Source organism: Myxocyprinus asiaticus, chromosome 17 (assembly GCF_019703515.2).
Source record: "Myxocyprinus asiaticus isolate MX2 ecotype Aquarium Trade chromosome 17, UBuf_Myxa_2, whole genome shotgun sequence".
NCBI classification, from domain to species: domain Eukaryota; kingdom Metazoa; phylum Chordata; class Actinopteri; order Cypriniformes; family Catostomidae; genus Myxocyprinus; species Myxocyprinus asiaticus.
The window spans coordinates 38,452,045-38,478,634 of NC_059360.1; the positions used below are offsets into that span (position 1 = coordinate 38,452,045).

At 40.5% G+C, this 26,590-nt stretch overlaps 1 protein-coding gene across 5 annotated transcripts in view; it reads left to right on the forward strand.

The window, feature by feature from the left end:
* The window catches only part of LOC127454684 (neurexin-3a), a 444,655-nt gene that overhangs the window by 118,491 nt on the left and 299,574 nt on the right, over positions 1–26,590 (forward strand). For all 5 annotated transcript variants that reach the window (XR_007899593.1, XM_051722045.1, XM_051722042.1 and 2 more), the window contains exon 9: positions 939–1,322. Coding sequence is in view for 4 of the 5 variants with exons in the window: in XM_051722045.1 (XP_051578005.1) it covers positions 939–1,322 (384 nt within the window). In the remaining variant the exon portion in view is untranslated. The remainder of the gene's footprint in view (positions 1–938; positions 1,323–26,590) is intronic.

The window sequence follows — 26,590 nt, forward strand, 5'->3', positions numbered from 1 at the left end:
ACACCAGCTAATATTTCCATTCACATATACTTTGATTAAACTCTTTAAGGTTTTATCACTTTCTCTTTTCTCTCTATTTCTCCTTCACCCCATTCTTTTTACACTCGCTTTTTCTTCCATCGCCCTTGAATCGCTGTCACTTTTGCTAAATTGATCTGTGACTACACCATATCACTTCGTAGCACAGGGCCCTTGGGAGGTCTTGTAGGATATCAATAATGTGAGCTTTTAGACAGAGCCATGTGGGTGACTGAGCCAGTGTCAGTTCTGAAGAGATTATTCCCATTGATCCCCTATTTCGCACATGGGATGCATTGTTTACATCTGTGTCTGTCTGAGGGACAGCACTTTACAAGATTCACACACTCCCAGTGAGGTCATAAATAGAATATAATCCTTCTGTACACCCCCCTCTCCGCTTTTTCTCTCTCCCTCTATTACATACTCTGTGGTGTCTTACTAGTCTCCTCATCATTTCCTTATCCTGTTGTTTGTCTCTTGTGATGGTAGATATCACTCTGAGGAGAAAGAGGACATTTTATTTTTTAAAGGATTAGTTTAAACACAGTTGATAGTTTGCTATCATGTGACTTTCGTTCTTCTATGAAACACACACACACAAAAAAAAGTTTAGCAGAATGTTCATGTGTACAGTGAAAGTATACAGTGACAAGTGGCTGTATAGCTCCAAACAGAACAAAAAAGCTACATAAAAATGGTCCATAAAACTGATGCACTATATTCTGAAACCATACGATAGGTTTGTGTGAGGAACACTCAGAAATTGAAGATTGCCATCTCAAATGCACAACCCTAAGAGTGTGTAAAAACTAAACTGTAAACTGTTATTAGACCACTAATAATACTGGTACTATTTTGAAGGATAGATCAACATATTCCCATCTTTTTCTCTCTTGCTTTGTCCGACTTATCCACAGGCACCATATCTGTCAACAGCCGTCGCACTCCGTTCACTGCCAGTGGTGAAAACGAGATCTTGGACCTGGAGGGGGACATGTACCTGGGCGGTCTCCCTGACAACCGGGGTGGCCTGATCCTACCTACCGAGCTGTGGACAGCCATGCTGAACTATGGCTACGTAGGCTGCATTCGGGACTTGTTCATTGACGGCCGCAGTAAGGACATCAGGCAGATCGCTGAAGCCCAGAACGGAGCAGGAATCAAGCCTTCCTGCAATAAGATGTCAGGGAAACAGTGCGACAGCTATCCGTGCAAAAACAAAGGCGTTTGTAAAGAAGGATGGAACCGTTTTATCTGTGACTGTACGGGCACCGGTTACTGGTCGCGTACCTGTGAGAGGGGTGAGTAACTTGGTTTTATTTTGAACAGTGTGTTTAAAGGGATAGTTCACACAGATTAAAAAGTTATTTAATCCTTTACACAGCCTCTCAGAAATTATTTTGTTTTGTCTTGGAATAAACATGAAGGCGGGCTTAATTTCAGTTGCAACATTTGAATGAAAAAAATATGTTTTACATTTACCGTCACGCCTGTTTGTTTAACTTCTCACCTGTAAAATCCCATTTGCTGCTGTTTGTAAATAGCGGATTAGCTCTCACATAATCAGTTCACAATATAAGCTCATTAATATCTCAGTAAATTGCAATATATAATCTGATGTTCTCTGGCGATTGGGGAGTGCTGTGTCTGAGTCAAGCCCACGATGATGTCATATCTTGGAAAAAGTCCAATCATGCTTTCAGACCTTAAGATGTCGCAGGGATAGAGATGCTTAGCGGGAAGGATTTGCATAACAATGTAATTGAATGAAACAATGTTAAGATGCAAATTCTGTAGTGGATGAGAGGAGAGAGAATGGTTGTGAATCTTTTGCTTGAAATCTGTTGTAGCTGAATGGTAGAAAGACTCCATATGGTCAGGTAAGCAGGGGTTCCAAGTAACCAGGTAATAGAGGGACTTCCACTGAGTCTGAGCAAACCAAATTTATTATTTTGGCACTAGAGCTGGTGACGCTGTTTAGGCTGTCAGGCTAAATTTGAATTAAATTAAAACATTTTTTATTGTTACAGGAAACATCAGTTCAGTTCAGTTCAGTTGTGTTTTATTGTCCCACTTGGGGAAATTGGATTAGCAGCTCTGGTACCACAGTCTATACAAACACTTAAATATGACATAAATACACCAATAATAATGAAAACAGATAAAAGTTTCATTACATAAGAGCACAGCATGTATACAATGTTTACCGCAATTTAGGATGGCAGATTACTCTTCAGGAATAATTCAATAATCCAATGGCTACCGAGATTCTTTTTTGATTTGTCAGGGTAAATGGCATGCTATCATTTATAGTCTTTGTGTGGAGAGTTTTTTTATTTGAAAGTAGAAGTAAATACTGTCCTCATAGGCTTATACATTGCAGTGTTACACTCCATTGACAGAGATATACTCTAGACTGTAAATCAGCCTGCATGCACGTTCATTCGCCATGAATGTCAGTCTTGATGATTAACAAGGGCATCACACTGAGTGTCACCTTGTGCTATACCGAGTCTGTAAGCAGAGCAGGGCACTGTTCTCGTATAGACTAGAGACATGTCTAAGCGTTGTCATTTGAGTAAACTTCTGCCACAAGGCAAAACATTCAGTTTCCAAGTGTCAGTCAATCACACACATCCTGTTCTGACACAGAGATATACAGTAGGTAATTCGTGAGTGTTTGCATTTGTATGCACATTGGCAAGGAGTCTTCTGGTCATGATGTGACTGAAAGCAATGAAATCTGTGTGCACCTGCACTGCTCATTTCCATGGTTTGTGTAATAACCGAACTTTAATATGACTAGACACCCTTAACATTCAAAAGAGCACATTGTAATTGAAGTCATTTTTATTTGTATAGCACTTTTCACAATATATATCATTTCAAAGCAGCTTTACAGAAAATTATGCGGTAATGTCTGTAATGTCTTAAATGTTTTAGAATCCTCATTGAGAAATTTCATTGAAAAACATAATTGGAAATCATGCCTTAAAATTATTTGTCTTTCAAATGATTTGTTCTTAGTCCCCTAGTGAGCAAGCTAGAGGTCTTCACAGGCCTTAAAATTAAACCCGAATCCGACCCATACCTGAGACCGTGTGGCCCGAACCGAACCCGAAATCACTCACTATATTTATTATTTCTTCTAGCAAGTACTATTGCAATAGGCTATATTTTATGTATAGCAGAAACCCATCAGGTTCTTGGGTCCCGTGGGGCCGGCTCAGGTTGCAGGCCAAAGGTGACTGTGGAAAGGAACCTAAAACTCCATTGGATGTTAATGGAGAAAAAAAAAAAAAAGACACTTGGGAGAAGCCAGGCTCAGCTGGGGGAGCTAGTTCCCCTATGGCTATACAGCATGAATATAATGTCAATACCAGTTAGCTATATTTACATGTATGCATTTGTCAGATGCTTTTATCCAAGCAACTTACAGTGTACTTATTACAGGGACAATACCCCTGGATCAACCTGGAGTTAAGTGCCTTGCTCAAGGACACAATGGTGGTGGCTGTGGGGATTGAAATACCAACCTTCTGATTACCAGTTATGTGCTTTAGCCCACTACACCACCACCACCAGCTAATACAGAAGTGCATTTAGGTGCAGTGTCCTTAGTAATTTGGCTGATAAAGACTTTAGTTGGTAGTAACTTATTGTCTGTTTATACCACTGGTCTGTTAAATGCTTTATTCTGATTAGTTGACAGACGTTCTAAGGTGTGCAATTATTTTCCAGTAAATGCATGGCGATGAAGTAGTTCCAGGTCTTGACCCCATAATAGTTCCATATCACTTCGTCAAATTATTTCAGTTATTTAAAAGAGCCGTATAGGCTACCACAGTAAAATAACAAAATAAAACAAAGACATTGGTACATCAGATAAGAATGACAAACAATGGCTTTAATTTCCTAAATGTATTTCAGTTTCAGTTGAAAAGCACCCCACGCTGCGCATCATGGCCCCATTACCACCTCGGGGTGTGCATTATTTTTCAATAATTCAACGGTCCATTGTTAATTATTCCTTACGTATTCCATTTTAAGAAAAGTGATGCAAGCAGTGGTCAGAGAAGTGTTACTTGCTGTTCAATTGGATTGCAGTTGATAGCTGTTTATTCACTGTGTAGTCCATCCTAAGACCAAAATGATGCAGGCAGTGGTCAGAGAGGTGTGCCTTGCAGTCCAGATGAAAGCTTATGGCAGTTCATTTCCGGTGAAGTTCATTCTAAGACTGAGGTGCAGGCAGTGGCCAGTGAAGTATCCCTTTATCCCTTGTTGTACAGCTGGAGTTGGCAGCAGTTCATCCTCTGTGAAGTCCATCGTACCCAGACTGATCTCACTGTGAATTTGGCGACTGTAGGTCGAAAAGTTCTTCAGCTGAAATTGCTCTGTGCTTATCGAAATTTGAACCACTGTCCCCAGTGGCCTAAGCATGAAGTGTTGTTGAATGTATGGGCAAGTGTCAGCTCTAGTTTACTGGTGAAATTTCCATAGAGGGGCGCCAAAAGTGAGTTGTCTTTAGTTGTAAATTATGTAATACAGTGAACAGGAAGGCATATTTTATTAACCATATGCCCTAACTCAAACCCCAACCCTAATCCTAACTGTCAGTGGAATAAAAATGTAATTGTAAAGGGGAGAAAAGCAACCTCCGTATCATGCTCATCATTATGTGAGTATGTGAATGTGATTACTTCCTGGTTTCCATGGAACCAGAACCCAGGTCTTTGAGGTAGAGCCACTGGAAAAGTTAAACACATTTGAATTGATGTAAAAATGTCTGATGGGAGATGACGCTTGTGAGTAACTCAGCAAAATTAGGTCAATGTTAGGGTGCCAGTATATTTAGTCACTTTACATGTCGGTCAGACAGCATCTTCCTGTCTAAGTGGGCAGTTCTTGGCTGGAATAGGCTATGATGTGGACCAGACTTTATGCCAATAGTCAAGCTCTAGTTCTGCAAGACTACATGCCCACAGTCCAGTTCTGCTTTTTTAGTGTTGTAAGTCCAAACTCACACTCTGCCAAGATTGCAAACCCAGCTCTACCCGATGTTTGTCTAAATCTATTATCTGCTCCATAGAAGCTTGTAGCTGCTACTCGGGCCAGACAACTGCTGTCACACACCAAGCTCTCTTTATGTCAGCCCACATACACTTCAGATTTTCTCTAATGCATGCTCAGCATTTAAGCACTGACAAACAACTCTTTTTTCAGACTGTGGAAATGTGATTGTATGCCTGGAATTTTAGCACTGGAAGATGGTGTGTTTATAAGGAGGATACAAGTTCCCTGATCATTTTAGTCCAGTTTCAGTGGCACATTTTAGCATGGATTGCTTTGTTTTGTGAATCTGTCACAATGTAATCCAGGCTTTGCAAAGTAGCTGTTTTTGAAGGATGGGGCAGCACAAACTTTATTAGACTAGACAGCAAACCCACAGCTCTTGAGTTATGTGCAGCAACACACTGTTTCTCATTTCATATGCGAAGAAGGTGCTTACATAGAGTCTGGAGAGTGCTTAATGGTCCTAAAAAACTATAATGACTGTTGTTGGTGCGAAAACCTTGACTAACATTATAAGTTGACCTCAGGGTGAGTAAAACTGCTAAACAAAATAGTATGATATGACTCCTTTAAAATGTTTTATTATTTAAGTTTTTTTTTTTTTTTTTTTTTTAGCATATCTTTGATTAATCAAATCTAACATCTGTTATTTCACATTGTTATTATTATTATCATTATTATTATATTTATTTATTTATTTTTTACAAAAATGCACATACTTGAATATAAACTTAAATATGAATATGTCATTTTCTTTTGTTTCCCTTCCTGAGTTTAAATGGCATGAATTATCTTCTAAATTTAGAAAATATATCTTACAAAAATGTCTTCTGGAACATAAAACAAACCCAAGCTAGATAATAACTGAACTGAATCTCTCCTATTTTCTTAAGTTATTAAATCCCTTTTACAGCTATGATCTTTCAAGGTCATCTCATAACCTACTCCTTACAAACAACACCATTACTGCATAGAACTGATAGGCTACGTTTACACCGCAGCAGAATGTGGGCCACATCTGATTTTTTTCACTCACATGTGACACAGATCTGTAAATTGGAGCGCTTTGAATCTGACATTTTCAAATCCGATTTGGGCCACTTTCATATGTGGAAATAAATATGTAACTGACTTCTTCCAATGTGCCTTCAGTGTGAACAACCAGGTCAAATTTATTTGTGATTTTTACATCAGTCTAGCTCAACATTCATTATTTGAGCACTTGATATCCTGCATTAATTGGTGTGTTATGGTTTAAATCTTTTAATTGCAAATCATATCTTTTCAAGTTAATGCATTCATTTCTTTTTTTTTTTTTTTAAGGAAAACAAAAACTTTAATTAAACAGTTGGGTTCAGCGATTCATTTGGACTACACATAGTAAAATATGCTCATGAAAAGATACAGAAAAAAAATTATGTAAGTGCTTTACTCATGTCACTCGCACAGAAAACACAGTTTCTATATTTCTCAAACTGTATCAAAACGTGAATGCAAGTAAGTTAATGGAAATCTGAAGTAATTGTAGATGACAACTCTTCTTACCTTACATACACTATATCTTATGCTCTTTAGTAATATTACACTTTGATAATTAAATTGTACCATATGACAGCAAATTACTTTATTTAAAAATACTTTATCCAACAAGATGGTCTCCAACATATTACATTTTTAAATGAAATTTAATTCATTATTTATATTATAATGATGAACATGCCAGAGTTTGTTATGTGCATGCTAGAGGAGTGTTAAAAGCATGCAGGTCAGTTTAGGAATATCAGCTGTTTAGACCAGTATCTGATATGGCTACATTTCAAATGTCATGTGAACAACCTTACGAAAAAATCTGATTTGGGCCACATTCAGCTCCAGTGTGAATGTAGCCTTAGAGATGAATACAGTACAGATTATTTAAAGCAAAGTTGCAAAGTTGCAAAGTTTTTTAACACTGTATTTTCTAGTGCTGTCAGTTGATTAAAATTGTTAATTGCAATTAATCACATAATATTTTTGTAGTTAATCACGATTAATTGCAGATTTTGAAAGTGCTGAAATTTGACATCCCATATGGGCTTGTTTTGTACATCCAGTAGTGTTAAGAGGTCCTTTCTCCATCATTTTATCACTGACACAGAAGCGCAGTTGTGTGTGTGTTATGAAGTGTGCGTCAGTGTAATGACACCGTGCAGACACATTACAAAGGTTTCACTCTTCACACCAGTGTTTGCTGTATTAACGGTAAATGCGTTAATCGCGATTAAGAAAAATGAATGCGTTAAACTTTTCTAATTAATCGGGTGTTAACGTGTTAATTCTGACAGCTGTCATTTTTTTCATATCAGGTGCAATGTCTGTGAAAACCACATTTTTTTTTATCTTATCAAAAAAGAGTGAGAAAGGGCCTTCAGGTGAACCCAAATTTTTTATTTATGCTTTATCAAAATATAATTTCTTTACAATATGTGACCCAATTACATGCTCGCATGCCCTGAATTTCTCTGCCAATCAGCATTAAATGAACTTAAGTTTTTTAATAAATCTGCCCCTTTTATATCTGAATGGTAGTTTGCTAGCATCTAAGCTACCCATCACAAGAACTCCAATACTTCCCAAGTGTTATTACTCACAGGAAAATAAAGTTGATAATGTGTAAACAAGTTAAACCTGTTTTAATATGGTAATTGAACCCATTTCACTGGATCATCTGATGTGCCTTGCCAATTTATTGCTGAGATATCATTTTGCACAATAATCCTGTAAGGCATTAATGTAGAAAATGAGTTTGTTTGGTTAATAAATGCCTAACCTCATTTCTGTATGGATGGCCCTGATCATTACAAAAGTACTTCAACAGGTCATGCCTCAGTTATAATAAATTAAATAACGAGATTGCATGATAGCAAGATGAGCTGATATGTTGATAATTGGCTAATATATTTTGTTCATATGCATGGTTTGCCATGCATATTTTTAATATAACTTTTATATGTCTACGCACTGTATTTTTATGTGTTTATGTGTGTGTATATGACCAGGTGTACTGGGAACTTGGGTTCTCTCCTAAGCACTGCTGGCTATAGCGCTAGAGTTAATTGCTATTGATTCAGGGAGTGTGAAGGTCATATATGCAGGCCTGGGGGCCTCAGTAGAGCCAAAGTGGACCCCACAGCCAGGGCCCTTTGAATCATCTGAGAGTGCCCTGACTGCAATAGCTTCGGGTCCCTTAAGGACACTCAAAAATAATCACAAATAACAGAGTTTACACACATTTTCCTTTCTCAGGGGGTTTGTATTGTGTCCCCATCTTTTGCTATACTGCATTTCTCTCTGGTTTGACTGTAGTTAAGCCTGCGTGGCACGCAGGCCTACGTGATTAGTGTAAAACTTGATAACACAGGCTGCAGGGTCCCTCAGAAATTCATTACAGGTCTATTTTACTTTCCTATTTTAGCACAAAATGGTTTACTGCCAAATGATTTTAGCATATATTGATTTGATACTGTAGTGTCTCTGATTAAGCCACAAAGTGCAGAGAGAGATGACATCCGTGAGGGTTTATCTTGCAATTACTCTTTCAGGCCTAATCTAGGTAATTATGTCAGTGATTTTACTCTTTCCTCAGGTTGTCTTTTCTTTTGATTGCCTGCATTTCTCTCTCTGTCTTTTCTTTCTGGAGATGATGAGAAGGAGGAACCTTTGTAAAAGGCACAATGATTGGGTATAACATTTTATATCAAAATTCACAAAGGCAAAACACACATACATTTTAAAAAGCATCAACCTACAGTACAAAATACATATACAGTGGCCTCAAAATGTATTTAAACGCTTAAGCTACTCATACTGTAAAAATGAATGAATGCCATTGCATTAGACTAAACCTTTTCCTATCACATTCCCTATCTGTCACTCACTCTAAGTTGTGTCGATGTAGTGACACTAGGGGTCACTCTTGGGAGCCCCAAACACCTCTGCTTTTTTTTAAAAAGGCCAATGAGAATTGGCGAGTGGAATTTGCATGCCACTCCCCTGGACATACGGGTATAAAAGGAGCTGGTATGCAACCACTCATTCAGATTTTCTCTTCGGAGCCGAGTGGTTGCATTCAGTGCACTGAATTCAATTCCCTCCAAAGACGTACCTCAAAACTGCTGGATTTACGGTGCATTTCAGCAGCTTCTCCCCCTCTGCACCGGTGGAGTGCAGAGAACGCCCCTGGGCGCTTCGGCAGAGCGAAAATAAGAGAGTATATTCTAAAAGAGTATATTTTCATTCACAAAAAGAGCGGCACACACGGAATGTCTTTTTAAAGATGTCTTTCCGCTTGTGTGCTATTCCTGGTTGCAGTCGTTATCTATCCGCTTCTGACGGCCACGATCGCTGTCTTACGTGTCTGGGCACTGCCCACGCGGAGACATCATTCGTGGATGAGTCATGTCCTCATTGCGAGAACATGACCATGGCAACGTTGCGGTCACGGCTTGCTCTTGTAAGAAAGCAAGCTACCCCAGCGGATCCCCGCACCGGTCCTTCTACCTACGGGTTTGAGGCTGCGTTGGTTAGCACTGGGGGCGATTTGGGGACATCGATGGGACCACCTCCGCCGGGTATCCCCCCCACGGACCTCCCATTCCCCAGCACGCTCGCTCGCCCTGGTCCGGCTCTCGCACGAGACCACCGGCTCGTCTCAGCGCGAGTTCGAAGCTCGTTCGGAGCTCGGGAAGATGATGAGTTATGGAGCGCAGCATCGGAGAGCGGGGTCGTCCAGTCTCGCCCAGTCTCACGCCGACGCAGAAATGACGGACATGCTTTCCCGGGCGGCCGCGAGCGTTGGGCTAGAGTGGAACCCTCCACACTCCCCTGAACCCTCGCGGCTCGACGATTGGTTCCTGGGCTCTGGGCGCCACCACGGCCACGCCCCGCCCCTGTTCCTTTCTTCCCAGAAGTGCATGAGGAGCTGACAAGATCGTGGGAGGCACCTTTTACTGCCCGGTCCCGGTCTTTCAGCTTCCCCGCTCTCACTACCCTCGATGGTGGAGCGGCCAGGGGGTATTCGGTAATCCCCCAGGTGGATAAGTTGCTCGCCGTGCACATGTGTCCGCAGAGTGCTGCCATCTGGCACGGGCGCCCGAAGCTCCCGTGCAGGGCCTGTAGGTTTACATTGTCCCTGAGGACTGTGGCTTGCGGTGCCTCTGGACAAGCCGCCTCCGCCCTGCACGCCATGGCTCTCCTGCAAGTACACCAAGCCAAGGCGCTAAAAGAAATGCACAAGGGTAGTTCTGATCTGGGATTGATGCAGGAACTGCGCTCGTTGACTGACTTCACTCTCCGGGTGATGAAGGTCACAGCGCGGTCTCTCGGGCAGGCGATGTCCACCTTGGTAGCATGCCCAGGAGGCTGCGGCACCCAAAAGCCTGACAAAAGAATGGTTCCCTTGTCTCCTGGGTCACATGTCCGGTGCGCACGGCCGTCGTCATGACCACCGTCTACCGTCCCATTTTGGCAGGTATGGCACTCCAGCAGCAGACCCCCCACCCCTGTGCGCCCAGCTGTGGCACAAACACAGCCACACGGGATTGGTTCCGGTGGACTACTGGGACGAGATTCCTCCTCCCCCCTCATCGGCCAATCATATAGTGGGCGGCAGGAGCCAGGTAAGTGCTTCGATGTCCCTGGACTCAGCACGGCCACGGGGCTCAAGTCCTCTCGACGTGGCACCTCGAGCTCCTCCCCGCCGCGAGGCCCCACCCGCCGGTACGTCCGACGTGATCATTCCCTTGGTCCCCCTCGCCCAGAGTTTGTGCGTGTGGCTCACACTTTACAACCCGTCGCGATAGCTGACCCGGACCGTCCGACTCGGCTAAGCGATTCAGTTCGCCAGGCGCCCGCCCAGGTTCAGTGGCATCTGCTTCACCTCAGTGAAGGGTGAGAACGCCACTACCTTGCGTGAGGAGATTGCTACCCTTCTGCGCAATGGCGTGATAGAGCCTGTCCCTCCAGCCGAGATGAAGAAAGAGTTGTACAGCCCTTACTCCATCGTACCGAAGAAAGGCGGTGGGTTGCGACCAATCCTGGGCCTGCAAGTACTGAACCGGGCTTTGCACAGACTCTCATTCAAGATGCTGACGCAAAAACACATTCTAGCGAGCGTCCGGCATCAAGATTGGTTCACGGCGGTAGACCTGAAGGACGCGTACTTCCACGTCACGGTCTTACCTTGACACAGACCCTTCCTGCGGTTTGCCTTCGAAGGCCAGGCGTACCAGTACAAGGTCCTCCCCTTCGGCCTGTCCTTGTCCCCTCGCATCTTCGCGAAGGTCGCAGAGGCAGCCCTTCCCCCCCTAAGGGAAGTGGGCATCCGCATCCTCAACTATCTCGACGACTGGCTAATCCTAGCTCACTCTCGAGAGTTGCTGTGCGCACACAGGGACCACGTGCTCCGGCACCTCAGCCGACTGGGGCTTCGGGTCAACTGGGAAAAGAGCAAGCTCTCCCTGGTTCAGAGCATCCCTTTTCTCGGTTTGGAGCTGGACTCAGTCTCGATGACAGCACGCCTCACAAATGAGCGCGCACAGTCTGTGCTGAACTGTCTGAAGGCATTCAGACGGAGGACAGCGGTTCCACTGAAACTTTTTCAGAGGCTCCTGGGGCATATGGCATCCTCAGCGGTGGCCACACCGCTCAGGTTGATGCATATGAGACCGCTTCAGCACTGGCTTCAGACTCGAGTCCCGAGATGGGCATGGTGCCACGGGACACATCGCGTGACCATCACGCCGATCTGTCGCCGCCTCTTCAGCCCTTGGACCGACCTTGCATTTCTACGGGCAGGGGTTCCCCTAGAGCAGGTCTCCAGGTGAGTCGTGGTTACAACAGACACCTCCAAGATGGGCTGGGGTGCCATATGCAATGGGCACACAGCCGCCGGCTTCTGGACTGGCCTGCGGCTGCATTGGCACATCAACTGCCTAGAGTTGTTGGCAGTACTGCTCGCCCTGTGGAGGTTTCGGCCGTTGATCCAGGGCAAGCACTGGGTCATTGACACCATCGCGATGTCATATCAGGCTCAGGACGTGCCACCCCCTGCAGGGTTACAAACCCTCTCTACCAGGAGTGTGGCGGCCTCCTAGGCCCTGGCCAGTGGCGCCTCTTTGGCAGACATCTGCAGAGAAGTGGGCTGGACAGCACCCAACACTTTTGCGAGGTTCTACAATCTCCGGGTTCAGCTGGTCTCGTCCCGTGTATTGGCAGGCACGAGCAGGTAAGTTCAGGGACAGCTGGCCGGGTGTACCGCTTGCGCATAGCGCCTTTCTCCTCCCTTGAGGTGAAGACGTGTGCTCTTGACTCCCAGTCGTGTTCACAGACTGTGATCCCTGGATGACTTTCCTCCTTAGCCCTCTGGCAGTTGAGTAACTTGCTGCCGGCCCAGTATGTGCGCTAATGAGACCCTGTACTGAGGTAGGTGCTCCACATGTGCTGGTTCCCCGAAGGCGACCCCATGTGATATCTTCCGCAAAATCGTTTCTCTGTCGGTAAACTGCGTCTTCCTTGGGCAGAGACCCCTCTGCCCCCAGTCTCCATGCTCTGTAGAAACTCCTCCCCTTTTGGGTAGGACCTACCATGGGACCTCTCCACATGACATACTTCCGACAAGACTCGGAACGTATTCCACTCAAAATACCCCCCCCCCCCCCTTTTGGGCAGGGTGTGGTCTCCGCGGTGTCTTCCCCTTGGGAGGGACACCCCCCGACGTAGACACTTATGGCTCCCAGTCGGTTAACAAATTCCACTCTTTTTGGGGAGAAAAGAGAGGAAAAGAGGTCCCTATTGTTGGACAGTCATCTTGTTCCTGTAGGACCGTTCAACACACATAAGAGCGTTGGGGGAGGTTACATGATGGCCTGGTGCGCTGGCTATGAGGCACACAGCGGTCTGCCCGTCACACACCGCCAGTTCACGTAACACAGTTCAGATAGTTGTGGCGTTTTGTATAAGGACCCCTAGTGTCACTACATCGACACAACGTCGAGTGAGTGACAGATAGGGAACGTCATGGTTACTTTCGCAACCTCCGTTCCCTGATGGAGGGAACAAGACATTGTGTCCCTCTTGCCACAAAGCTGAACTACCCGCTGAAATGGCCGGGACCTGGTCTTGGCTCCTCAGCACAAAACCTGAATGAGTGGTTCCGTACCAGCTCCTTTTATACCCGTATGTCCGGGGGAGTGGCACGCAAATTCCACTCGCCAATTCTCATTGGCCTTTTTTCAAAAAAGCAGAGGTGTTTGGGGCTCCCAAGGGTGACCCCTAGTGTCACTACATAGACACAACTTGTCTTTCCCTCCATCAGGGAACAGAGGTTACGAAAGTAACCATGACGTTTCCTGTCCATTTTTGCAATACTTTTAACAAACTGGTCCCAAGAGGATTATAGTGGATATATGAAATCAGTCCCCCTTAAGTTGACAACCAAAAAGTGTCCAAATTCATTCACTTCAAACAATATATCTGTTTTAGCATTTAAAAGCTAACAAACTTTACATTTGTTTTGCTTGAAATGTGTGCTTGTGCTATCTTTCTTAATTTAAATTCCATTTGGTTTGATATTTTGTTATCTAATAATACAATGACATTCATTTTTAAGTGTGGTTTAGGTGTCCAGATACTTTTGGTGTGACTGAATGCACACACACACACACACACACACACACACGAAACCCCCAAGCAAAAAAATGTATGGTCCCTAAATGTATAAATATATACTAAGGAGCTATTGTGTATCTTTAAATGTACATTTATATGTTGTTTCTCTGAGGCAAAGAAAGCGTACCTTTTTTTTCCCCTCCTTAAGGGTACAAATATGTACCCAAAATAAGGGTACCACCCCAGTTGATGACTTTGTACCTTAATCTGTAGCTTTTTTTATGAGAGTGTGCCATGTAGATGAAATCTGACCCAAAAACACAACTGCAAGCACACATGTAGATACTCAAACATACCCCCATGTCTGTTTATCACATACATTATTTATGTAAGTTTGAGGGTAAAGATCAACACTCTGCAAGTCAGATCTTCGGGGTAAACACGTCAGTATAAGTTTTCACAGCGATCAAAACATGATGCTCAAGTGGTCCCAAAGCCTCGTTTTCTTTTCCCTCCTCCCCTACATCCCCAGCGATCTGCCTGATTTCATGGCTTCAAGAAATCAGCACATATTTTGCACATTTTTCCTCCCTATCATTCACCTCTCTCTGAAAAGTCTCTAATCGCGCTGAATAGCCAATCAGTAAAGCACTAACAACAGCATTCATTTGGCCAGCAAACACAAGCTCATCCAGTCAGAGGTGAAAGGGATTTTTGTGCCTGTGTTTGTGTGGCTCTTTATTTGGGACTGGGTAAAAATGATTCCCTCCTTTGTGAGATGTACCAGTATGTTGACATTTCAAACCCCATCAATAGAATATGTTCAACATAAGCGTGCAAAACATGCCATTCCATCACGAGAGGGGAGAGGTGGTCTCTGCTGTTGCCTGAGGAAATGGGAGATAGCAATGCTTTGCTTGACAGATGGATACTGGATATTCCAAGCTGTCTAAGGCTTTTCAAAATCATTCTTTTTTTTTCTTTAAATATAGCATATTTGCACTCTTCTCCTATTTGATACTGTCAAGGAATAGTTTAACCTAAGGTATAGTTCCAAACGGAATTACTTTCCTTCTTATGAAGATCACAAAAGGAGATGTTTTAATGAATATAGCGATCCATCTTTTCAGTACAGTGGCAGTGGATAGTGCATTACTTTAAAGCTTAAAAAAAATTACCCAAAATATCCTAAAAGTAGTCCATGTGCTATGAGAGAAGCTCATTCACAGTGGTTCACGTGCTCACTAATGAACACAAAGATTTTCTCTGAAAAATTACATTAATTTCGGGTTGTTTCTCACCAAAACCTGTTGTGTGTCTTCAGAAGTCTTGGAATATGATGCAAAAATCACATGGACTACTTTTATGGTACTTCTGGATCCTTTTTAAGCTTTAAAGTGAGTCATTATCAAATGCCATTGTATTTAAAAAATATTCATTAAAACATCTCTTGTTGTGTTCTGCATAATAAGAAAGTCACACCGGTTTGGAGCAACATGAGTAAACTGACAGAATTTTTACATTTTTAAATGGACTACTGTTTTATAGGTGCCATATTCTTTATTTTGTAGCATTCTGACTTATTATTAATTAACATTATGGTCCGCTATAATGTTAGGTCAAGTTTTCAATTCTAAAACAGTCATAATGTAGTTTTAAATGGTCATTTACCACTATTTACCACTACTGTAGTGACTGTTTAGTCACTACAGTTTAACCGTATTGAGTCTGTGTTTTGGTTTGAGACACAGCCAAAAACGTAATGTGGAAAGGACAACATCAGTTGCCTCAGCTCTTAGTGTTTGGAGAAAAGTTGTTGATCGGTTGTTGACTGGCCTGTCTTTGCCACCCCACTGGGAGTTCAGACATTTGTTTCAGACATTGTTCAGACATAGCGGCTTGTGTCCTTTCTCTGTCACCTTCTCTTTCTCATGCTTATTCACAAAATCTTACAGTACACTATTATCATGGACAATCCACTTTAATCTAAGTGTCTTTCTTGAATATACAGGAAACTGCAGATTATTATAATAAAATAGTGTATTAGTGTTTCTTTTAGTTTACATTGTCTATTGCATTATACAGAATTTTATAATCAGATTTTTATTATTAAAATATGGTAACTCAAATAAGGGTTTCAGAATCCATTTCAGGTTTTAAAAGCATTCTGATGAATTATTCAGTAGACTTCCATGAACTTCATGTAAGATACTCATCAAGACAAAAAAATACTTTTTGAGAGTTCATGACTAATCAAAAGGGGGTAAGTAAAATGAATTCATTAGAATAACAAAATATCCTACACATTTAAAACATTTTAAATCAAATCTTTCATATGCAAGTCCATTAGATATGCTAGGAAGCATTTCACCTTTAATAATTTTAGGCTGAAAGTTTTAAGAATTGTCTGCTAATGCATTACAGTTGAAAAGCCAAACAAGGTTTTATAAATAATAAAATGCTCAATAATACAAAAAGCAACAGAGCAGAAACTCAAACTAATAAAAAAAACTGAAATTAAATTCATTTATTCACTTTATCCTAATCGGTCATCTTACATTTAAGCTAGTAAGGCATCATAACATATGAATTGCAGTAGCTCTGAGCTAATTACATTCCTTTCAGTAAGATAATTTAATTTGACAGTACAGGAAACATTTTAGGATTTAGCACAATACAATTGTATGGATGAGTGTGAAATCAAATAATTATTTCTCAGTTGTGGCAGAAACATGATTATGTTTAATTATTTGTTTTTTTGTTGTTGTTGTTTTTTTTGTTTTGTTTTTTTTTTTCAGAAAAATGGAAGCACATTTCTTCCAAAAGCTTAAAGTAGTTTTATTTTTCTTTGTTTGTCTCTAAGCACTTATCTGTCATGCAGACTTGAATAATTATTGAAATGAACAGACTGTGGAAAGAATATTGTTATATTTTTTATAGCTCAGGCGGGGATCAGCTAGAAGAGATGTTGTGTCTCTCTTGTCTTGCTTACATCAGTTTCTTTGCCACACAATTAAGTGTGAAGGTAATTTAAAATGTTTAAGATGTATTTTAAGATTCTGCAATCCAATCTGCCGAAGGGGCTTTTTGAAATACAAATGTTACACATGTGTATTCCAAACAGGTGCAAGCGATGCTGATGTACTTGATACCTATTAATCAATATTTATTGACTTGAGTCAAAGCTAGAGTCAGACCCAGACGTCATGCCCACAATCTATTCACAGATTGTCTGGTGCATATTACACTTATGTGGAGTTGCCGTAGCTCAACTGGTAGGGCATGGCACTAGCAATGGCAAGATTGTAAGTTCAATTCCCAGGGACCACACAAAAAATACCTTTTATGCACTGTAATTTGCATTGGATAAAAGGGTCTTCCAATTGCATGCATGCAAATGTAAATATTGCATACAAAGTGGCAAGAAAGAGCTGACTGAAATCTGATCTGACTGATTGGCCTCAACATAATTTCTTGGGGTCAGAGTGCAATTTTTTTTTTTTTGTGCTGAGAAACAAAGGCATGTTTACTTGTTTTCCAAAGTATTTGGTACTAGAGAGCTTTTTCGAGAGAGAGTCTCAATTTTTGGTTGAGGAAAACGGCATTCCAGTGTGGATGAGAGCCATAAACGTAGCAAAATTAATGCTTTTTCATATGAAAATGTGGCCTTAGATGGAGTGTAGCATGTCATACCGCATGACACAACAACTACCTCTATTCCGATCTTTTATGAGTTATTTCCGCTTTAAGATCTTCCCTCCCCTAAAAATCTAACTGTGGTCGGTCACTTTACATTTTGACAGTCTGTTCCTTTCTAAGTTGTCAGTTCTTGGCCAGAATAAGATGCAATGACCAGATAGTCAAAAGTCTCGCTATGTGAGACTATGTACTGTATGAGCTGACTCTTAGGTCACTGAATTGTAATAAGCATGTAAATGGTGTTTTATAACACTGCAAATTCTGGCTGACACCATGTAAATTAGTCATTATTGAGCATTCACACCCCACAGTATCTCATTTTACATCAATGTGGCTTTTTCTCTTTCTGATCTCCATGCATGGAGGCACATATGAGCCAAGGTCTCTTTCTGTCCCCTTGTCACACCTGGTTAGAGGAGCAAGAGGTGAAGCCCCATATAATCAGCCTAACATGCTCTTAGTAGTTGCACACAGGCCAGCTGAATTTTTTAGATCACAGGTGTTGGCAACCTCGAAAACCTTCATGAATTAATGTGAGTTGGGGGCCTTTAAATGAAGGCAGGCTGCTTTGCAGTATTATTTATTTTGCTTCTATTGCTTAGATGTTGCTCATTTAAAGCTCATGAGTTTCAGTTAGGCTTATTTAAAGTATCAACTTTGTCTTAAATATTTTTCTTAAAATTCCTTAGAAAATCAGTAGGGGTGTCATAAATATCGCTATATATCGATTATTGATTGGCACGTTATTTTATCAGTAAATATATTAACATCAACTGACATTTAAATAAGAAGCCTAATTTGTGTGCTTTCAATTCACTGTTGCATTCCATTCGATGTAGTCTGATGTAATAGCTTTGGGAGACCACAAGGGGGCAACATAACATTTACTGAAGCCAGTCGAGGTATGGACATGGCAGATATCACACACACATTACAAACTGATGACATTCCAAAGTTACAAAGATTTTTGTACTTCAAGAATTAACAAAGTGACGTTGAAGAGATTGCAGGTTAGTGTATGAAACTGGTGTGACTGTGCAAACTGAACAATTAGAAATGGTGACATTTATTATGCAATTCCCATGTATGTAGCATTGATTTGGTCTTTCACTCATGCTGCCAAACCACAAAAAGACATGGTTTGTAAATGAAAATACATTGTGTAGGCTTCTTGAAAGATGCTTCTATACAATATATCATCCAGTAGTGACTAAAGTAAATTATCTTTGTCCTTTGATAATGATTTAGGTCAAATTTAATGGAAAACTATGCGAGTTGAGCTCTGTGGCGCTGCAGAATTTTTAACAGCCTCCAGAGACGGCAAACCCACGTTGTGTATGTACCTTCATAGAAAATAATTGTTTTGCATTTTAGAATGTACCATGTCATCCGTTAGATGCATCCGATATGCGGCCCACTTTAATTAACGCTGTCGTTCACATTTTACCAAAGTTGTGTAGAGAAATATGTTTAAAAAGACAAATACTATTGTAAAACGAGCAGCCCTATTTATATATGAAAAAATCCCAATATACAGTATATATTAATAATCATCGGGAAAATCTTCAGATTATTGATACGTGGAAATGACATAGATCCCAAGCCTAAAAATCAGACAATTGTTGGCATACAGTAAGACTATAGAGCTATAAATGAATGTGAATATCATAGCTCAGATACTTCGATCCTGGAAGAATAATTTGTTTTAAGAGTTAATGTTGAAATCCGTCCTTTTGATTTGAGACTTTTGTATCTTGTCAAAGTTAAGTACAGTGTGAGACACTGTTGAGATCTCTTCTGAAACTTCAGAGGAGACATATGAAAGATTTCTAAGTTCTTTTTTTCAGGACAAAAGTCTGTGAAGCACACCAAATTAATCACAAATCTCCATTGCTCTCCATTAAATCTCTTAGCTGTCTAGGAGAAACATCTGAGATATTAAAGCAAACTCATTGGAGTTGGTCCTTTCCTCTGTCTCCCCAATAATTTCCTGCCATTCTATGCTTCCTCTGCCCAGTAAAATAAGAAACCCCCAAAAAGAGGAACACAAGAAAAGAGTGAATGAGAGAAAGGTTGTTAAAAGAAAGAAAACAAGAAGTTTATGGAGGTGTCATAGGTTTGCTGCAAGCGGGTCAGCTCTGCAGTTGAAAACAGTTTATTTTCAGTGGCAGGAGAGTTATTGAACTCTTTCTAATCCAGCGCTGAAACTAAATGAGCACAGAAGAGAGCGGTCAGCTAGCAGCTTCCACAATTGTGGCTGAAGCAGAACGAGGTAAATCCTTTTGTTCCAGTGTTGGGAGGAGCACAGAGGAAGCACATGGAGGAGGATGTGGCTGTTTCGTCCTCCTCCTCTTGTTTTAAGGTCTGCTCTACTTTATTCAGATTGTTGCTGCAGTATAGCTACGATTTGCTGTGTATTTATGGCAACAGTGGGTGTGAGAAACCCCCCTCAGGGTTTCAGTACTAACCAATCTGGCCCCACACCAGCCATCTTCTGGAAAGTTGAAACTGATTCGCACTTCAGATGGTTTTAGAGGCTATGTCAAAACCTTGTAAATTATCTAACCCTGTGTAAATAGTGTGTTTTTCACAGACAGCAAAGCTTCTTTTAAATTGTGTATTGTTTACAGTGTCAGTGCACTAATGATTAACTGTGTTTAATGTCGGCTGACATAAATTTTCGTGCAAGCGAACACATTGAAATGATATGGCATCTGCCTCCATCTAGTGGCACATGATAGAAACTCTCTTTGAGGGTCAATCGATGAAGACAGAGGACATTTTAAGGGCAGATGCTTGTTTCTGCATATTTATCCTTTTTGAGGCTTTGCTTCAAAGATGTCCCTATTTTATAATGGAAAATTGTAAAAGTGTTAAGTCTATTATTAATATCACTATACTAATGCTCAATGTTTGTTCCTTTTCTTAAATGTGATACTTTAATTGTTTCTAATCAGAAGTTGTTTATTTCTACATTTCAGATTTCAAAACAATTTCACAAACCACTGTAAATGACATTTTAAGCACACAATCTTATGTAATACTCATCCCACAGCTTTTAAATAAACTAGGGACACTTCCCATAATTTTTATAGATAAGCTGTTAAAGGCCTGTGATTCTCTCTTAGATTAGTATATGACTTTCTGCTGTGAAAAACCAGAGCATTTTCCTCCGTTAAGGCACAATCATCCCTGCTTTTATGTTAAAAGCCGCTTTGTTTCATGTACACTATGTGATTATGACAGTGACTTAAAATCACATGTAATTTCTTTCATCCTCCTTATTCAAGCTCTTGTTAGAGACTGTAATTAGCACCATCTGGGTATACATTTCCTGCGCCGCAAAATAGAACGTACACCTGTGACCCGTAGTTTAACATGCATGTGTATAAGAGTGTTTATGTGGGCGTGACCACCTGCAAGTCGTTCTGTTTAATTACAAACATGCACTGAACAATTTTCTGAATGATTCGGTTTTAGTATAAACGCAAAGACTTTGTTTTATATTTAGTGGTGGAACTCAGCACACATCTAAAGGACATACTACAGTTATAGTAACTTCTATTTTTTTTTAGGTAAAGCTAATTGAGGTTTACATGGAAAACCTGGAAATACAGTATCAGGGAATCTTAAAATTGCATTTTCCAGGCCTGAAAAATTGGTGGAAATTAATCATGGAAACTTCAATAGTGAATATATAGGTTTCAAGTTTTTCTCTGGTATAAAATTTCTTGAGCTAGATATTGCTTTTTGTATTGAGGTTGTATATAGTAGTTGGTTAGACCATTTGTCAAAAGGGTAGAACCCCTTCTAATTATAAAACACACAAACTCATACCCCTAAAACTTCTAGCATTTTTTAAATAAAAAAAAAGCTTACATTATTTTTGAATATTTTGTACCTCATTCGTGTCCTTGGGTGTCCCTAAAAGTGGGCTCAACTTGAATTATTCCTATGAAATCTGTCAAGAAAATATATTGGTCCTATTTGTAATGCTGGGTTCTTGGAGTGGAAGAGAGGAGATGCAGGAGTAAATACTTTAAATCCTTTAATAACAACTACTGGAGTGGAAACAATAAAGCTTAACATCATAACTTAACACAACCTAACACTTCAAGGACTGACCAATGAATGAACAAAACTAGAGGAGCTAAATAAACACAAGGACCTAAATGAGGGAATGGAATACAGGTGCGGATGATGAAGAACAGATGGAAGTGATGAGGGCAGTGAAACATGGGAGATGTAGTCCGGAGGAAAACTTCAAAATAAGAGTCCTTGAAGAACGTGAGGGAGACAGACTGTGACACAATTTTACCCCAAACTCAAAAGAAACAAATAAAAATTAGATTGTGTACAGAAAAAAGCCTAGCTTTAGGGCCATTAAGATTTTTTGCATTGTGACATTATTTTCATGGCAGTTATGCACATTTTAACCCCCAATCCTTGTCACCGCAGTGCAAAAAATATTAATAATAATAATAATAATAATAATAAATAAATAATAATAATAAAAATAATAATAATTATATATATATATATATATATATATATATATATATATATATATATATATATATATATATATATATATTCTTTTTTTCTTCTTTTTTTTTATTTTTTTTATTGTGGTTATTATCGCAACATGAATAAATAAACTCATTCTTAGCCTTGCGGAACTTTTGGACCCATTTAGAACCATATTAAAAACAGGTCAAAATGACCAAGGAAGGGTTAAATTGTAAAATATTTATTCATCATAGTAGTACTCTCTTGGTACTGTCTTTATTTTTTGCTGATTTTAATTTGCAAAATTACAACAGCATATTTTTTTATAGTACAAAAATGAATGTGTTCCTCATTTGGCAGCATCCTCCGCATGCTGCCAAATGAGTGCCAACCCACCATGGCATGGACTCTACAAGACCCCTGAAGGTGTCCTGTGGTATCTGGCACCAAGACATTAGCAGCAGTTCCTTCTAGTCATTTAAGTTGCGAGGTGGAGCCGCCATGGATCGGAATTGTTGGTCCAGCACATCCCACAGATGCTAAATCGGATTGAGATACGGGGAATTTGGAAGCCAGGGCAATACCTTGAACTCTTCACCATGGTCCTCGAACCATTCCCAAACAATGTGAGCAGTATGGCAGAGCGCATTATCCTGCTGAAAGGGGCCACTGCCATCAGGAAATACCATTGCCATGAAGGGGTGTACCTGGTCTGCAACAATGTTTTGGTAGGTGGCACGTGTCAAATTGACGTCCACATGAATGGCCGGACCCAGGGTTTCCCTGCAGAACATTGCCTAGAGCATCACACCCCCTCCACCGACTTGTCGTCTTCCCCCAGTGCATCCTGGTGCCATCACTTCCCCAGGTAAATGGCACACACGTACACGGCCGTCCACGTGATGTAAAAGAAAACGGGACTCATCGGACCAGGCGACCTACTTCCTCTGCTCCAAGGTCCAGTTCTGACACTCGTGTGCCCATTGTAGGCGCTTTTGATGATGGACAGGGGTCATTATGGGCACTCAAAACGGTCTGCGGCTATGCAGCCCCTTATGCTGCAAGGTGCGATAGACTGTGTGTTGTGACACAATCCTCCCGTAACCATCATTTAAAATTTTTGTGACATCTGCCACAGTAGACCTTCTATCGGTTCGGACCAGATGGAATAGCATTCATTGCCCTCGCACATCGATGAGCCTTGGGTGCCCAACATCTTGTTGCCAATTTGTGGTTTGTCTGTCCTCGGACCACTGTCGGTAGGTACTCACCACTGCTGACTGGGAGCACCCTACAAGCCTTGTTGTTTCAGAGATGCTCTGACCCTGTCGTCTGGCCATAACAATTTGGCCCTTGTCAAAGTCGCTCAGGTCTTTACTCCTGCCCATTTCTCCTGCATTGAACATGTTGACTATGAGAACTGATTGTTCGCTTACCATCTAATCTACCCAGACCTTGATATGTGGCCTTGTTAGGAGATGATCAACATTATTCTCTTCACCTGTGAGTGGTCATAATGTTTTGGCTCATCAGTGTGTGTGTGTGTGTGTGTGTGTGTGTGTATAAATATATATATATATATATATACTCCAGACAAAAAGTGGCTGGTGTATACATGGCAGTATGATGGCTTTCTTCACTTACTTTTCTGGTTTGTGCAGTTTCAACAGGAATTATATAAAATCTAAATCGGCCAGTCGGGCACCCCGCTGCAGTTGCAGATGTAGAAATCTTAATTTTCAGCATGGTGCACCACAGGAGCTAATAAAGGTTAAGAGCCTAACTGAACGGCAAAAGACAGAGGCAACACCTCTTCCGATTTGAGGCACTGCCCACCAAAGGATCTCGGCACATCTCTCTGCCTTGCAGAATAGAGTGAAGGTGGAATTTAGATTCGTCCCTACTGCCAGCATTAATGACCTTGTCATCCTTAGTTTAGGATTTTTCATCTGCTCTCTAGCAGGAAGACTGACAGTTTAACGAACATTGATTGGCTTTTATGTCTGATGTTTCTCTCATTATGTCATTGAGACAAAGCTGGGTACAGGTCAGGCAGATCTCCTTGTGCTGCATAGATGATGATGATAGATCATATCACAGATACACACCTTAATTAAACAGCCCACGCTCACTCAATATTAGAAACAAAATCAATAAATTTGTATTCCAGAGCTGTGGCCGTCCAGGTTAATCGAAACATTATGTCAAACATGAAAAAGAAACATGATGAAACACGAGGCATGCCTCAAGCAATGCCAGTGACTTTATGAGAAAACCAATATATATGTGCACACACAAATGCATGCACATGTTGGTTAGCTCTTTTTTTTATCACGGTTTTGCTTTTTTTGCAGTTAAATAGTCCTACGGCATGGCAAATTAATTTTGAAAGTGCAAATATTTCCCATAGTCTCTCAATTATGTTATTGAAAGTGCCTGCATAATAATCATAAACAATGCTGCTTAACCCTTTAACAGAACTCTCTATGCATCATTTGCTAAAGTACATTTTGGATATGATATTGTAGAACAGCTTCACAGCAGTAGGGAAGGAGAACACAGGGAAGCAAGTTTTTCCAGGCTCATGTAGGACTTTTAATCGGCCACTTCAATGCTTTACAACTTCACAAACTCATCAGTTTCACAGGCACGTAGTCACTTAAACACATCAGCTTCACAAACATAACAGATCAAATGTAACAGCTTCAGCTTCAGGAGCACCGTGGCCTTCCTTATGCCAGACTCTCTCTCTGCTGGTGGCATGGCTGCTTATATGCCGCACTCCCCAAGCTCACTGGAATTAGAGACAGGTGTTAAACAAAATCTAGCTCAAAATCTAGCTGTGCAAACGCCCTTACCGCTTTCTCTCTCTCCGGACGGACGCTTGACCACGCCCCCGCTGCCACATGTATCCTGTTGAAAAAATAAAACTATATGTACTCAACCCGACTGAGGCATCTTTACTATTTGGTTGCTGTATGATAAGCAAAAAAAATATATAAATAAATAAATAAATAAATAAATATGACAGTGGTGGCTAATAGCTATTTAATTTAATATTGCTTTTTATAATAGTTACGTATGGTATTTTGTCAGAAACTATTGTTACCATGGTCGACTTTAGTAAGGAAAGACACAGATAAGTAAGTTTGATTGTGTTCTATTATGAGATTGCCTATTATGACTTACAGTATTATGTTGCCTACAAATCTGTTTTTCACTTTTGTAACATTATAGAGATAAACAAATGTGATTTCTCCCACACAAGTTTAACACATTACAGGTTTTCATTATAAAAGAGATATGTTTAGGGAAAAAGCATTATATTTCAAATTAAAAGAAGTCTATGCAGGACTGCTTTTATTATTGTCGGAAAGAACTACAAAATGCAAATAAATAAATTGTCCTTTTTTTTTCTGGGTGTGCCAAATTTCAGGTTAAAATAGATTTAGATGAACCATCACAATGCAGGACACGTGCCACACGTCATGCCATTGTCATGTCAACTATTGGCATGTCCTCTTGAACGTGCATTAAAAATTAGATGCACATATGCATGCAAGATCTTAATGCTGATTAATAGCACTCAGTGTCTGTGAAGGATAATATGTATCTAAAGGTTCACCTGCATTAAAGAGAGAGCAAAAAATATTCTGATTAAACATTCCATGTATTCAGTCATCAATTAGTGAGATGGAATGTCAGTTAAAACCCTTTATATATTGAATTAGCCTCTCCCTTGTGTAATCTTTTTTGCTACTCATTTGACTTTCATGAACAGTGTTTCATTCGGGCATGTGATTGAATAAGTTATGTGCTCATTAATTACATACTAAAACAAAAGCAGGGCTTAATTAATGTACTGATATGTCGAATGTGGATGCCACTTTTATACAGCCACATCAACTGCTTTAATTATCTTTGTTTACAAATCAAAAACGAGAGAGAGTTGTGCATTTTGCGGGAGGATACAGTGCACGACTGCCCTCACGTGTTCTCAAATAGATTTATGAGACGTTTGGAAAGGAAACGGCTGTGTATCTATGGACTCTCTCAAGATGGCTGACTGTACTCTGTTGAGTAACAGCAGTCCCTTATTCACTCTCTGAAGATCTCACACGACTCATTCCCCCACATGCAGAGACACTGGAACCCTGGGGTCCTTTTAGCCCACTTAGCTGAACTTACAATATGAAAATAAACTTCTGCTCCCTCACATTAAAAGCACATTTCTGATACAGGCTATAATTGCCTACACTAAAAAAAAAAAAAAAAAAATGATGAGTTGGATTTACTTCAAATATATACGTAGCATTTTTGCATCACACTTTTTAAGCAAATTCAACTTATGGTCATTTTAAGTCAATTTAGCTGGAAAACCTTTGTTAGATATTCATAATGTATGAGATCATTCAACAAAATTCACACCAAAAGATTTAACAAATAATGTTGTTGTTTCAGAATAATATTTAAGCTAAACTTAACTAGAAAACCTATCTGTGTGTGTGTGTGTGTGTGTGTGTGTGTGTGTGTTTGAATTCATTCAACTTTTACTAAGTACATCACACCAATATGATTAAACAAATAATGGCAAGTCATTTTTAAGCTTTTCAAATACAGCTTATTTACATAACCAAGGTTA